The following is a 16553-nucleotide window of genomic DNA, read 5'->3' as shown; positions in this document are numbered from 1 at the left end:
TTGTCAAATAGAAGGGATCTATGTTGAATTAACTCATGAAAGGAGTCAGCCTCTAGCTACTGAATTGTGTTTTTCGTCTGCGACCTATTTCGGTATTTCAATGCTTGGATTTTAATAAAGGCGGCCGATTTAACGGTTGCCTCGTTTTAAAAACTTTATTAACATTAATGTATTTCCCAAAATAAGGATAAAGAAATTATTTTTATTGAGATACTATTGAGTCAAGATGGCTAAAATAGAAAAAGTCCTTTTTGCAAATAGTATTTTGTTGGAAAATTCGTGGATACGTGATATGTAAAAACTGGTATAAAAAATCTAGATTACAAATCAGAAGAAAGTTAACTCCATATCCACACAATGTTATAAATTAGCGGGTGTGTACTTATTTCAAACTTCTGAAAACTTATTAGACTGGCAAAGATACCAAAAAGTGATACGTTTCCCTTCCCATTACAACTACCCTTTGTACATAAGTATTTTGCAATCTAATAGCAGGCATCACTTTGTAACGCCGCAAGATTAATGTGTATTTTTAAAGGCTGTAGATTCAAAATAACTTTTACCAGGTATGACGCAGTTTGGTTCGCCCATTTTTATTTTTACTTCGTTAAGTAATTAAACAAAATGTCCGTTTCAATGGGGTACAGTAGAACGCAAACGCAACCCATTAGCGAGGCTCGGCGGGGGCCCATGATCACTTCGCTCATGTCAATTTATGTGCTTTGTTGCTTTGTCCACCTCACAATAGGCGCATTTTATAGCATTCGGCTGCTGGACACCCAGATTAACATCTATGCATGGTTTTGGCTTTCTCTCGTTTTGTGCAAACACACAATAGCCTAACCGGACGAGCACCTGGCATTAATAGCTGCACTGTAAAATATTATATTAAAAAAGTGTAAGGTATTACGGCAATATTTTATAGATGTTTAAAACTGTTTAAAGTTTAGAATTTTTTACATATTTAGAAATATAAAATCAGAAAAATAAAACAAAAATAAGGACCATACATTAATAAACAATTTATTGCTTATCAAATTATTGACAACTAAAAATATATCTCTTAAAATATAACACTGAATGTAAATATTGACCTTTTTATTCTTTTTCTATAAACAAATCACCCTCATCCATGACAGTATTATGAGAAGCTTGGCCAGGCACCAGCTCACCGTGAACTCTGAACCTATACAAACATGTGTAGACAGAGTGGCCCCAGTTCGATAACACTTTCACTCGTATCAGATAATATCCTTTGGTAGAAGGATGCAAGACGTCAAAATATTGTATGGGTTTACCCTCCTTGTCGTATTCAAAAGTTCCAAAGTCATGTGGGTATGGATCAACTCGAGACTCCAAGCCTTCTATTTGAAACAGTCGAGGCGCTGATGATATTTCCCTAGCAAATAATTATTGATGTTTAAAAGCAAACATAAATTATGTAAATCGATACAACCATCTACTGAACATATTATATTTATTGAACTAGGTATATCTGCTTACACGCACAAAGATTGAGTCTACCTAAATGTGCGTTAAAAATCCTTAAATTTTACGTACTGAATACTGAGAGTTACAACAGGCGGGCAACATAACAAATGAATTCCATTACGTATTTATAATGATACAATAATTGAAGTAACTACTAAAATGTATCTTATATTTAATAACAATAATTATATAATGTCTAACATCAACATTAGTTAGATACCTACACACCTGGTCGGAGATATGTGCGCTGATATGTGCTCTACACTAACGCCAGTCACTTGCACAGTTCCCAACAATCGAATGGTGGCTTCCCTTTAGAACCTCTAAAAGCCCAGCACTCTCCAGGCAATGTGCCGGGACGGATTATGACGCTGGCCCCTAGGCACCCTCGACATACTAAGGCAGTCAGAGTGTGGAGCGCCCAGCCGACCGGCGATTCGTGAATCACATGTTCGATAGTGTCGCCGGTGTCGACGACTCTCCCACCTGCAGACTCCAGCGCATAGTCCGTAACCTTATAATTATTTTTCAATTTTATATATTGCCAACATTCTTGGTTTTCTATCCAACTACGGTGTGGTAGTGTTTAATAGGAGAGAAACTTGAGCTTCTCGTTGTCAACGAAATGGCAATATTAAAATGTTGCCAATATCTTAATATATGTTCACTATTTATTTTTTATGTTATAGAGCATTATTATATGCACCTGTCGATCATAGTCATGAACATCAAGTGCTTGGTGGTTATTGCGGCGTGGTGGTTGCAGTGCGTCTCTGGCTCGTCCAGCAGCAGCGGTGGCGGCTGGTATCACTGCCGACATGCGTTCCATTTCCCCTTGCAACTGTTCGTGCTTGCGATTCACCTAAAATACTTAGATATTCTTAATATGTTAGTAATATGGTAACCTAATAATCAAGAAAAAAAAATGATTCACAGATCCAAAACAGCGATGGTAAAACGTGTGTGAAGTCATAGCATCACTTCTTATTTCCTACCATGTAATTCTTAATTAAACTTATTCGCTAACATCAGTTGTTTTCTATAGTACTAACGCATCTGATAAGTATAATGAAATTATCAGGGTATTGCAACCAGAACCAAATTGGCTAATATAATATAATATAATGATAATACATTAGCGTTGGTAACTTTAGTTTCTGATCTAGAAGTTATTAGTACGTAACAATAGGTAAATATATGAAACACATTTTATTACAAAGTGTAAAAGGAAAGGGCCATTTCAAAGTCGGACAGACAGACTACGTAGAGTCAATATTAGACGTTCGTTTATAACCTTTAGTTAGGGAACCAGAACAAACACGCGTAAAATAAACTAGGTAGACACGCCTTTTATCCCCGAAGAGTTAGATAGAGGTACATTTAGCAACAACGCCTTTTTACCCGCGAAAAATAAAGGCAGAATCGCAATTGGTGTACCCACTTTTTGGCATAAATATTCCGTCTCATGTGATAGGGAAGCCTATCACCACATACAAACACAAATTCTAGAATGCTCAGGGCTAATATTGAATAGAAAAGCTCAAAGGCACTTTGCCCAACCGGGATTCGAACCCAAGACTTCAGCGCAGTAGTCGTTGATACCGCAATACAACTACACTAAGCAGGCATTTTGTTAGGTACCTATATACTTGAAAATACTAAAAATACTTATACTGAAACAGACTCAAACTTGTGGTTGCATTATAAAAATAATGTCTATAAAATAAATAATTTTCTAACAAAAGAATGTACCTCCGATAATCCACGCGTGAGTTGCATAACGACGTATTTGATGTCGGATAAGTCTCCATTTGAATCTTGCGGAGGACCCCAAACATAAGTGTAAAAATGAAAGAACAGCAACAGGCTCAGTGTTGCACAAACAAACGAACGAAATAAATTCCGAAGACAACCGGGGTTCTCATAATCATAATCCATAAATAAAATTATAGATCAGCTATATAAAGTGATTATAGAGATGAGAAATGTTATAACAGAATTAATTTAATTTTCTTTCAAATAAATAATAATCCAATTCCAATTTGTTGTGATTATAAATAATAATATCATATTATCATATCTTTGATTGATTGATGTTTTAAATTTCAATGTCAAGTCATCTTTTTATAAGTCTTTGAATAAAAGAAAATCTACTGCTACATCAAAGAGTATGCGTACCTACCTATACAGTGCCTGTGGCCCAGTGGCGGAAGATAATCCGACACAACATATAGCTACTAATATGTATAGATGCGGTCTGAAAATCGTTCTGATTATAATTGGACTCTACAAAAATTGTACACAAAGGGAAGCCGGCAGGAATCTGATTATATGAACCCTTCGCCACTGCTGTGGCCCACGATGTCCGAACAAACGTATGCCATGTTAAAATAACTTCATGTCAAAATATTATAAATCAAACTGTTTGTGGTAAAATGCACTTTAGATTGGGATACATTTATATTTTCTTACCTGGGCCTATATAACGTTATATCATACAATTTTAAAAATACTTTACTTAATTATGGTTTCATACCAGCCAATGAGGGACAATTTTAATTTAAACTCGTTTTGATTTCTGTATAATTTATTCATACAAAATGTGAAACTATACCATACTGTTACATAATTGACCTGTACGCCCCTTTTTCCTGGTGTCTTATTAATTTGCCGAAAAACTAATTTACAGAAAAAAACATTCGTCTTAAAGGTTAAAGAACATCACTCTATATTTAACAACGCAATATTATTACTATGGAGTGATAAATTGCACCATATCTTTTGTAGTAAAAGTCCCGAAAAGCGCAAACGGGTCATCTGGTATTACATGATTACTATTGTACATGGATGTTCACAAGTGGTTGGTGCGTTGACGAACTGTATAAGAATGTATTGGTGTATACTGTATAGGCATCGGTGATTATGTAACAATGGATGGCCGGGAGGGTGTGTTCACGTGGTCTGCTGCTGCTGTTGCTGCGCGGAGTACTCGATCTGCGCGGCGGCGACGGACTTCATGGCGTCGTGCGCCTGGTGCACGTTGGCGCGCCACGCCAGCAGCACGTCGCGCAGCTGCTGCCACTGCGCGCGCCCGAACGTGCGGTGCATGGTGCTCGACACGCGCACCACGCGCTGCGCCTGGTCCATGCGCGCGCGCACCAGCCGCGTCTTCAGCACTGCAATATTCAAATACATACGTAAGGACATACTCGTAGGACGTGATTCACCGCACTGTTCAATAAACAATCCCATTCCTCTTTTCGATCTATCGAGAATATTTACCAATCAGAACATAGTTTTTTGACATGGTTATAAATGATTTATATTGATTGGTTTATTTTCGAGATCAGGTTCAGGATTATGATTGGGATTTTTATTGCAACAGGCATTTAACGGGTCGTCAATCTTCAAAACCTCGGATTAAGCAGTAGGTAAATGTCTATAATTGAAAGATTCATGAAAATTTCCCTTTATTAATTGTGACTACTGAGTACTTATGAAGTAATTGAAAATGAAAAATTAGAGTGGTGCTTATATTCTCAACATGTGAATTTAACTTTAAATATAGTAAAGCTTATCTTGTCTTTTCAGAGAATTTCAATAATTAGTTTTGTATTTGAAATGAGATGTTGTATATTGTAGGTAAAAGTTTTAAATAAAGATAATCCAAGAGCATAAACTATTAAACAAATTTGCAAGGAGTCAATAAGGAGCATAATTGACAAAAACAAAAAGGTTGAAAAGTTAAAATAAATAATTCATGTTATAACTCTAATTACTAAGTACCTATGTAAGAAATGTTTTGTACCTTCAATGATGAATGCTTCCACATCCTTTTCTTCAATTTGAAGCTCTGAAGTCATCTCATCAAAAGTAATTTCTGGATTAGTTTCAGCCATTTGCATAAATGACAATATTCTCATTTTCTTAATGTTTTGTTCATGGTTTAGACCTGAAATAACATATTGTAAAAACCATTGAGTAAATTCTAGTCTATAGGGAAATGTATGTCATCACACATATTTGTAAATAACCAAGGGCATGTTAAAGACACTCACTATAATCAATTTAACAGTCTATTATTTGCTCTCATTAACCCCAAACAATTAAATTTAGTATTTTTTAAATAATTTATGGCCATACCTTGTGATTGTACAAATTCCTTGTGATTATTATAAAAAGCTTGATAACTGGACAGTTTCTCCGACACAAAAATGGTGAGCAGGTCATGTATAAGTTCTCCTTCTAGGAATCGCACAGGTTTTAATGCTAACAAGGGATCAAGTAAAATGTATTAGGATCCGCAAGTGCAGTTGCAATACATTTGATGGCATCTTCTCTGGCATATGAGGCATTCTCATCTGTGTATGTGCCAAGCAGCTCAATCATTACCTTAGATGCCAGTTCACTGTAACAAAACATAATCTGCAATATAGTAAATATAAACACACAATTATTACTTTGACCTCCATTTGGACAGCAACAAAATAAAAATACAATTTCCTGTATAGAAATATTGCATGAGCCAGAGAGTAGTGGGTTTTATCCCAGTGAGACCTTAACTTTTGGAACACATTAATATAGCAAAAACATTGTACTAATGGTAGGCTTCTCATATGCATGGGCAATCTAGTTAGGTACTTCCAAAAAGTTCATATCTACCACCAAGCAACAAAGTGCATGCAAACTGCACAACTATGCAGTTATGTTTTGGTTTCAAAGCAATAGGGGGACAGTCCTGTGTTTGATTTTGTACATTATTCTATATGTAATGGTTAATAATACGAAAAAGACACCCTCTTGCAAAACTGCATTAAAATTGGTTAAAAATGAGCCAGTAATTCATATTTCAAATATTACTATGTGCCGAAGTGGGCGTGAAGAGGGATATCGCTTCATCTCTTTTCTTTCGCACGCAGTCGTTATGCCCGATGACGTCACACGTGGATATTGCGCCTCTTTTCTGTTTCTTATTACTTACCCCTTCTACCGAAATTGAAAGACTTATAACTTGTTGATTATTTACCGGCTTTAAATAATTCTTTCCGTGTTGTAAATTATATAACGTAAATATTTGATAATAATAAAGAACAAAAATGCGTCCAGTCCCCTGTTATAGCCTGCATTATAAGGCTTAACATCTTATGTTTCAGGGTGACATAAGCAAAAGAATGCCATGCAGTACTTTGCAATTTTAAGTTTTGTATGGTGTTGCTACTGTTTATGGGTGGTTGTATCACTTTCTATCAGGCAAGTGGCATGATCATTATGGCATTCATCTGCAATCAAAAAATACAATATAAAAAAACTCAATTGAAAAAAAAAGTACTGTAACAAACCTATTTTGGTCTTTAAGAACCTGATGCAGAAGTCTGTACAGTTTCTGCATTTGTTCATTAGAGGGTGGACAGCTAGCAAACTCTTTCCTCAGCTGCTCAACTCCTGTAAACACTTCCCTCACAAAACCAACACGGGCGGCCAACTCTATCACATGGTAGTACACATGATAACGCAATGGAGAGTTTGCCTCCAAGTTGTTGTACAAACGCCATAGTCTGAAAATGATGAATACAGTTATAATTATAATACAAACTACAGGCATTTAAAGGAGTAATTATAAACAAACATAAAGATTTAATATACTTAAAACACCACATTTATACAAGGCAATGTTTTTTATTATTTTGCAACTTAAAGTTTGTTGAATTTGCCTTAAGCTTAGTGTGTGACATAAAATGTTTAGGCAAGTAATTATGATAGACAGGAAAATAAAATAAGTTAATTCAAGAGTTTGCAAAGTTGAAAATCCAACTTACGATTGTAGAGCCACCATTCCTAGTTTTGGCCGGGGCTTTTGTCAATCTCTGGCTAAAAGCCAAGATAAGGTTCTCTCCTCTTTCTAAAGGAATCTGTAATTTAAAAATATTAGAATGTTTATACTTTAAAAATAAATACTTAGAAATTCAATGAAAAATCTTAACAGTATTGATATTTTAATTAAACGAAACATTACATTATAGCCATAACAGATTATGAATACTGTTATAAAGAAGGTATAAAACTTTTTAAGAAATATAAAACAATAATTTCATTAGCATTATGAGGGCATTATTAAAATAACTTTCTTAAATATACTTACAGAAACCATTATAGAAACAATACTGTTAAGTATAGCTTCAATATCAGATTCATTTGGCTCTTTAAAACAGACATCGCAAACTCCGACAATTTTATGTAAATCGTCCTCAATGCCTTTGGGAGACGCTTCTTCAGCGATCTCCGCTCCGAGGCTCTTGAAATACTTTCTGAGCTCTTGTACCTAAAACAAATAAGGCATACACATGTGGATGGAGTTTTTCTTGAGTTAGATAAATTGAAAAAATAATAAATTTATAAAACCTTACAGGTTATGTTGACGTAAACTAACCTGATCCTCGAGCCATATATCCATAAAAACTGCTGGGCCCGGCATGTTGAATGATTTTGCGGCGTGCACTTTTTCTTTGAAATAAGTTAATATTTATAGTTGTTTTATCATTAAAAATACGAAACTGTACATGTGTCCTGACAACACTTTTTACCAAAGACTCTGAAAAACAATCTGTCGTCTGGCGAATGATTGAGTGCATAGACTACGATTTTTTTTAAAGCAAATGACAGCTTCTTGCAAAGACAAATAAAAAGTTCTTGCATAGCTAGCAGCCAAGCAAAGAGTTTTATGTTGAATTTAAATTCTGCATCCAGAAAACTACGGGAGCCTGGCGAGCTTATACATCCGGCATTACATATAAAATAAGAAATAGAATTCAGATTTTGAAAACCGGATGTTTGGCTCACATTTTGCTTGCCATTTTTTAAGATAAAATCAAAGATTCACAGATCAACCATAAATCTAAGGAGAAAGGTAATTGCAGACTTAAATGACAATGCTGTATGGGCTAGAACACTTTGCCTTCCCTATCAAAAGGAAAATTTAAAAAAATTGTCTATTATCATTGATTGTCAGGACAACTTTCAGGGGGTGGACGTTTAGAACATGTAGTGCAATAATGTTTAGGTCAGGGTTTTCTAAGACTGATTATGTATTTTAATTCCGTTATAAAGAGTTTAGTTTTGGTTGACAAAGCTTTAGGTAGCATCTAGTACCAACATAATATACCTAAAAATTTAGAAAATATGTTGACTATCATTATAGCTAACAATTGACCGCCATTATATAATTTGACGCTAGATTACTCATTGTTGGACTTTATTAGCTTATTCTATATAATTGCGATTTCGTTGAATAACTGGGATTTTCTCCCGAATGCGTTTGGTCGAGCCGGCTTCTTCGTTCAAGTGTATATTTTTTCTTAAGGAATTTGTGTCGTGTGCGTTTATGAAATAGTAAATGTTATTATTCTGAGAATATATTGACTCCAATTGTGTTTTGGTTGGTGTATTTTATGTATTTTGTGTGCTACAATAGAGAAAAGAGTTAAGGCGATCATGGATATTTCTGCCTTTAAAATTTCGTCATATTAAATTTTAAAGGCCGAAATATCCATGATTATTAATTATTTTTACGTTTTTCTTTCAACTGCGAGAACTAATCACTAACTAGACGTGAATTTAAATTCTATACTTGCCAATACTTGTTTAGTTACCCAGATTAAAGCCGAAACAAAATGTATGAAAATGGACCTTGAGGTATCGCCTTAAACAAAAGAGAACTTGCGAAATCTATGAATTTGCGTTTGCAATGATTGTAATCATACTAATTGTTGATTGGACGTAAAAGATCATAGTATCTGCAAGGTATAAGTAATACTGTTGAAATTCTATATAAAATTGGAAATAAATATTTTGTAATAATATTTTTTATTACATAAAGGAATAATTTAAAATTGTCGACGTTTTACATTATGTTTTTATTTTACTCAAATAAAAACATTATTTTTTTACCTGGGTAAGATTTATGGTCAGTAATTTTTATCGATAATCATTTTACGATCGAATAGAATGTCCCTAGAGACGAGCAGCTTTATAGTAAGTTAGCAGCCTACTTTTATCCGTAACATTGGTAGAAAATCTTATCTATACTGTATTCATGTATGTGTTTGTGTGTGAACTGTGCCTTTTATTACGTAGTTTAATTACTCTACACCCATCTATATTTACATTTTACTCTATGCTTTTCACTACTGTGAACTGTCAAAACAGCACTACATGTGTGTGCAAAGATTTTTTTATCAATTAGAAATTAAGCGTATTTCCATTAATTATTATGAATGTGACAGCAAATACATTACAATACCATTTTTAAGTGTATATTATGATCAGTGACGAATATAGTATTAGAAACACAATATAAACATCACTCACTATGTATAGCTTCCAAAAAATCAGTGATATACGTGCTACAATCAACGGGACTAAGATAAAAATAATTTAGCTTATACTTCATCAGGAATACCTTCTTTAGACCATGTGATAGGTGTATATCACATACTTATCTTTGAAAAATTACAGTCAACGTTGCCAAAATTCTATCTTGTTTTGTTTTCAGGTGGCGGTTTACCATCAGGTAGCGTCTTTGTTGTGGGTAAGTACAAAATTTTACTGTCTTTAAGTCGAAACAATATATTAGTTATACAATAATTCATAATTTATTTTAGAGGAAGATGTATTGGGCAACTATAGTAGAATCCTAGTTAAATATTTCTTAGCTGAAGGTATTGCAAGTAATCATGCACTATTGATAGCATCTGCAGATGATGAAGGTCTTGAAATTGTAAGTATTTTGACTGGATGTTATTCAAAAAAGTATCTACTTTAGTATATACTAAACCCTCCTTCATAGACATTATTTGTCTAAGGATCGATCATTACTGTGATAACAAGTCTGTTTCTCAGTGGTGACATAATGGCAACCTTCGCAGTGTGTAGACATAAGCCCGTTGAGATTGGCTAATATTGAGATACAACTTGAATCTAGTTGGCTGTCAGATAAACAAAGCTGAAAAAACAGCAAGCTGTCAGTTCTTAACTCTTAATTAGCCAGTTACAATGATATTATGATGTTATTTAATTCCTAGCTGTAGTTATATCAAAGTAAACTTTCAGGTAAAAGAACTGCCTCAACCATGTGCCGCACCTCCTGACGATGACATTACCAATGAACCCATCCAGCCCAATACAGACAAAATGAAGATAGCATGGAGATACGAAGGTCTTAGACAAGTTGAGTCGTCATTCGGCAGCAACACCAATTTTGGACATCATTTTGATTTGAGCAAGCACATAGATGCCGACACTATCAAAAATAGTAATATCACATATTGCCAATTAGAATCTGATCAGGAAAATGTTGAAGGTATATACAAGATCTTTTTATTGATAATTGAATTATGTCCTCTGGAGGAAATGATGGTGGTTGTTCTCTTTGTTATTATAGAAATAGTCACTTTTAAAGTTTATCATTCATTTTCTGTTAACTTACATAAACATAAGTAACAATGTCCAAAAGTTATTTAATTTATTCATAAGCACATTTTTGATGAAGCATAAGTTTTTTAAATAATAATTATTCATTTGCAGGATTTAGAAATAACATGTATCATAAACTTCTTTGTACAATAAGGGATAATGTCTCAAAAGAGGAATTCAAAAAGAAAAATATGCTTCGCATAAGTATACATTCACTTGGTTCACCTATTTGGATGTCTATGGACAGTGAACAAAATATAAATGCAAGTACTTACGGGCAAGATTTAATAAAGTTCATGTATTGTTTAAGAGTTATTCTGAGAGATACTAATGCCATTGCATTTGTTACTATACCTGCACATTTGTTTGATGTAAGTATATGGTAGAAGAGATTTACAATCAAATATTTGTGTATAATTTATTAAATTTATATAACATACAAATAAACTTATTTCCAGGATGACCACATTATGAGAAGAGTTCTATATTCAGTGGATAATGCAGTCAGAATTGAATCATTTGCAGGATCAAGTTGTGAAACAAATCCTGTGTACAAAGACTATCATGGATTGTTCCACATAACAAAACTCTCTTCATTATATTCACTAGTGCCTTTCATACCTCCAAGTCTCGATCTTGCGTTTAAGTTGAAAAGGAAGAAGTTTCTTATACAAAAACTGCATATTCCTCCAGGTAACAAAAATTTGTGTGCATTTATCATACCTATGATGTCAATAGCCAGCTTAAGTTTTTAGTCTGATTTCCATACTATGCCAAATCTATACTATTCTATACTATTATATAAAGCTGAAGAGTTTGTTTGTTTGAACGCGCTAATCTCAGGAACTACCGGTCCAAACTGAAAAATTCTTTTTGCGTTGGATAGCCCTTTGTTCGTGGAGTGCTATAGGCTATATATCATCACACTATACCCAATAGGAGCGGAGCAGTAATGGCTAATCTCAGGAACTACCGGTACAAACTGAAAAATTCTTTTTGCGTTGGATAGCCCTTTATTCGTGGAGTGCTATAGGCTATATATCATCACGCTATACCCAATAGGAGCGGAGCAGTAATGGCTAATCTCAGGAACTACCGGTACAAACTGAAAAATTCTTTTTGCGTTGGATAGCCCTTTATTCGTGGAGTGCTATAGGCTATATATCATCACGCTATACCCAATAGGAGCGGAGCAGTAATGGCTAATCTCAGGAACTACCGGTCCAAACTGAAAAATTCTTTTTGCGTTGGATAGCCCTTTGTTCGTGGAGTGCTATAGGCTATATATCATCACGCTATACCCAATAGGAGCGGAGCAGTAATGGCTAATCTCAGGAACTACCGGTACAAACTGAAAAATTCTTTTTGCGTTGGATAGCCCTTTATTTGTGGAGCGCTATAGGCTATATATCATCACGCTATGGCCAGTAGGAGCGGAGCAGTAATGCCTAATCTCAGGAACTACCGGTTTGAACTGACAAAATATTTTTGTGTTGGATAGCCCTTTGATCCCGGAGTGCTGTAGGCTATATATCATCACGCTATGACCAATAGGAGCGGAGCAGTAATGAAACATGTTGCAAAAACGGGGAAAAATTATTCGTTTTGAGAGCTTCCGTTGCGTGCGGTGCGTAAACGGTTAAAGTTATGCAACAATGATGTATGACGGGATTGTTCCTCTTAAAAAGTTCTAAAAATATATATTATAAAACAAAGTCCCTCGCTGCATCTGTCTGCCTGAACGTGTTAAACTCAAAAACTACCCAACGTATTAAGATGAAATTTGGTATGAAAACAGTTTGAGACCCTGGGAAGAACAAAGGCTCCCGGGAAACTACTACTTTTATATCGGAAAACTTTAGCCTGAAAAACTTTATAACGCGGGCGGAGCCGCGGGCAAAAGCTATGTGTTAATATATTCAATTGCTATTTCAGTATTTGAATAATTTTTTGACTTCTATTGTACCTATATATCTATACTATATACCATTGTGTATATGTGACACTTTTAAAGCATTGGTTATCCGCTATAACCTACCATCAGGGCATGATTTATTCATTTATTAATACAAGTGCTAAAAAAAACAATTATAAGTAAAAAAAGTTCTTTATGCAAATTTTATTGCTAATTAATATGCCCTAGAATAGTTAACAGAACTAGAAAATAAAAGCTATCTAGTAGTACTGCATTTCATTAAAATTTTATGTTGTATTTCAGAGCTGGAAGAAACAAGTGAAAGAGAACAAGATGATATTACAGCCGTCCCATCTGTTAATTGTGGTGGTTTTAAGAAGAGCCAAATAGACTTTTAATCTTTTAGCATTTGATTATACTGTGCCTACAGCATCTTTGCTGGGAATACTAAATAAATTAATTTTGTTATGATCTATATTTTTGTATAAAGATTTGTTTTTCATTTATTAGGGATAACAAACAATAGTACATTATATTTTTTAACAGTTTTTTACAGTTTAACAGATTTTATATAATGGTTGGGGTAATTTGTTAATCCTTAGTTAAATATTAAAGTTAGTAAACAAGTTTTGATATACTTATATTAGATGTAACATAAGTTGCCAGTAACAATTTGAAGAAAGTCAAATTCGTTAATTTCGTCATAAACGGCGTAATGACGTATCAGAATCTCCATAAGTATTACATTGTATATAGAAACATTGCTTTTTTTCCGATGGAAGAATATAATTCTCTCATTAAGTACTTATATAAAATGTTTTATAAGCCTTTTTTATCAACTTACCTTATACAGTATATACCAAATTTTGGTGTTCAATATCCCAAATTTAAATTGAATTGTACTTTCAAGTAAACCACTACTCTATTATATGTAATAAGGTTCTATTATATTATCTAGCATGTCCTTAAATGAGTTAAAAAAGCCCTACTTAATTTAAAATTAACGCTCATATTTAAACAGCGCTGCTATCATCCAACATGTTGTAACTTCGTTGATATCCAAAACGATAAAATGTCTATGCAGAGTACCAACTTTATATTCATATCCACTTCAAATAAAGCAGTTGTAATACAAACCAATACCTGGTGCGTTAATTTTAAACAAAACTACCTTAATTATTAGTCACCCCACCTGCCCAGCAGAGCGTATCTCCCTAAAACGAACGAATGTTTTCATGCCATCGTCTATTCACACATTAATAAAAGCGTTGCGCTCTGATCGGTCACTCTCGGTTTTTTATTAAAATTGTTCATATGATTGGGAGCAAAATATTGAAATTAAAAATGTGCAGAACTGGTTCGAGTGCTAAAGTGGTGTTTGGTTGTTTTAACGCAGTGTTTTTTGTAAGTATTTCACTTTATAATTGAAAAGTTAATTACATAAAATAAAGAATATATTTCATAACTTAGAGTATATTTAGGTACATTATCTGGGTAGGAGCTTACTGCGGTATTTTGTGATATGTTAGCACCATCCACCGTCGTGTTATTCAACTAGATTTAAACAATACACTACTCTTACCTGATGCCTCTTTCGTCACAATTTTAGACATGTGGTTTCCTCGAAGTAGTGTGTGGATTCCTGCTACTATGCGATTCAAAAGAATCCTTCTATCAAGATTACTAGCGACGCCTGAAGGAAGTTTAACGCACCCGCCATTTTACTACCTAGCCTTAGCTTTATTGGCTGCGGGCCTTGTGATGTGTGCAACCGGCGCTCTTGGATGTTGGGCTGCGTATATACCGGGATATGTAATCCTGACAATAGTAAGTTCGATTTCATTATTACTAACTTAGGGAAATACAGTAGATACTTCTTCAAATAAAGAAGTGCGATATTTACGTACCTACTGCGAATATTCCCTGATACGTATGTTTGATAAAAATATAATAACGACTGTATTTTTACAAGTTTGTGCGTTGGTAGATGGAAATAATGACAGTAAACCATGTCCCTAAACGGCTGTTTTTCTCTTATACAATAATAGCAAAATAATTATTTTATTCATTTTTTGATTGCGCGAAATTGAATGCGGAATAAAGTTACGGATAGGAAATGTACTGATGAAGGAAAGTGAGAATTGAATAATAGCACGTCTAACGTATTGCATTCCAGTATTTCCTGGTGGTTCTGTCGCTGTTGCTGTGCGAATGCGCCGGCGGTATAATAGCGGCAATTTGGCCTCGTTGTCTCGGACTGCAGAACGCCCGCGGCGGCGCTGTTGGTGCATTGCAAACCTATTACGCTGTGCCTGACTATGAACAGTTCACGGCGTCTGTGGACCTTGCACAAACAGAGGTATTAATATTATATTAAGAAATGTTAGATTTTTGTGTAAACGTTTGTAGGTACATCCAGCGTTGCCGACATTAAGTTCTAAAGTACTTGCGTATACCGGAAGATACTATGATAAAGACTATAATTTACTAATGAACTCTAGTATTTTTTTAATTCAGGGATGAAACTTTCAAATAGATTAATGCAATAGCTTTTTCGAACTTATTAAAGCAAATCGAATGTCTATCGTCTAAAACAATATGGTTACACGCTATATGGCCTACAGGGTTGCCAGTATTTGAGATAATTACGAAATCCAACTGTGTTTTTACGCTTGGTAGGTTGTCTTATTGGATATTCCAATAGGAAACTTATTTTAACTCTCCTGCACTGAATATTGAATATTATATCAGGGAACATGCAACCTTATTCTTAGTATTTTTGTGGTTTTCAGTTGAGATGCTGTGGGATTACAGACGCCAGGAACTATGACATGTCCATCTGGCAGCTTCGAAGGTTAGGTCCCCGGGGTATGTCGGTGCCGCTAAGCTGCTGCGTACAAGACGAGCAAAACATCTCGTATCTCAACCCGATGCCGCTCAACGCTTCCCGTTGTCAAGACATTCAGCCAAATCCCACATACAGATACGTGCCTGTGAGTAAGATTACAGATTACCATAATGATTAAAAATGAATGTCCAAAATTTTTTAGTTTTGCACAAGTTTTACTGTAAATTACTTGTAAAATCACATTTGGTTCTGATGGTATTGGACAATATTATTTAATGCTCTTCACGTAGCAATATGATGGTCAGTTTACGACTTTGTTACAGGGATGCTTGGGGAAATTAGAAGATTGGTATCAACAACAGTATTTGGCATTGATGTTGAGCGCATTTATATTTGCTTTAATCAAAATCGGAATCTTGCTGAGCACCGTATTTTCTTGCATACGTATTAGGAAAACGAGACAAGTCGTCCATTCCATAACATTCAAGCGCTCAGACAATAAAATGAATGAAAATATGTACGATAATGGAGCGCACGACGAACCTATAACGGCGAAATACATTCAGCCCAACAACTTTTACAGTCCCAGAGTGCGCAACCCGTGGATATTCTCGAACAGGCCGAATGAGATGGTATGAGAATTAGCAGCGGAGATAAATGCTTTAGAGAGAAAACTGGAGAAGTTTTCCGACTGTCTGTATAGACATCAGGCGGACTCGATTATGTGGTGATACTATGTTTCCAATGTTATGTAAAGCAATGTATATTGACTGCACTCGTGCCATAACGTACGCCCATTGTATGCTATTTATAGACATCATCGCTAATTGC

At 34.7% G+C, this 16553-nt stretch overlaps 2 protein-coding genes and 2 pseudogenes across 2 annotated transcripts; 2 read left to right on the top strand and 2 right to left on the bottom strand.

The window, feature by feature from the left end:
* Window positions 1–1055: 1055 nt before the first annotated feature.
* Window positions 1056–4008, bottom strand: LOC115445869 (SUN domain-containing protein 3). The gene is given in 5 exon segments (XM_037445207.1): window positions 1056–1399; window positions 1720–1798; window positions 1801–2005; window positions 2198–2353; window positions 3244–4008. Coding segments are annotated over 5 exon segments (927 nt in total). The 5' UTR covers window positions 3430–4008; the 3' UTR covers window positions 1056–1098.
* Window positions 4009–4317: 309 nt separating this feature from the next.
* Window positions 4318–8165, bottom strand: LOC119191299 (annotated as a pseudogene).
* A 1491-nt stretch (window positions 8166–9656) lies between these two features.
* LOC119188373 lies at window positions 9657–13363 on the top strand (annotated as a pseudogene).
* A 244-nt stretch (window positions 13364–13607) lies between these two features.
* LOC115445837 (tetraspanin-9) lies at window positions 13608–16520 on the top strand. Its single transcript, XM_037445206.1, is given in 6 exon segments — window positions 13608–14278; window positions 14484–14535; window positions 14538–14701; window positions 15051–15233; window positions 15667–15867; window positions 16046–16520. Coding segments are annotated over 6 exon segments (1005 nt in total). The 5' UTR covers window positions 13608–14188; the 3' UTR covers window positions 16361–16520.
* Window positions 16521–16553: the final 33 nt, after the last annotated feature.

This window comes from Manduca sexta, unplaced genomic scaffold (genome assembly GCF_014839805.1).
Source record: "Manduca sexta isolate Smith_Timp_Sample1 unplaced genomic scaffold, JHU_Msex_v1.0 HiC_scaffold_1325, whole genome shotgun sequence".
Taxonomy (NCBI): domain Eukaryota; kingdom Metazoa; phylum Arthropoda; class Insecta; order Lepidoptera; family Sphingidae; genus Manduca; species Manduca sexta.
This window is presented reverse-complemented; position numbering and strand designations above follow the sequence as displayed.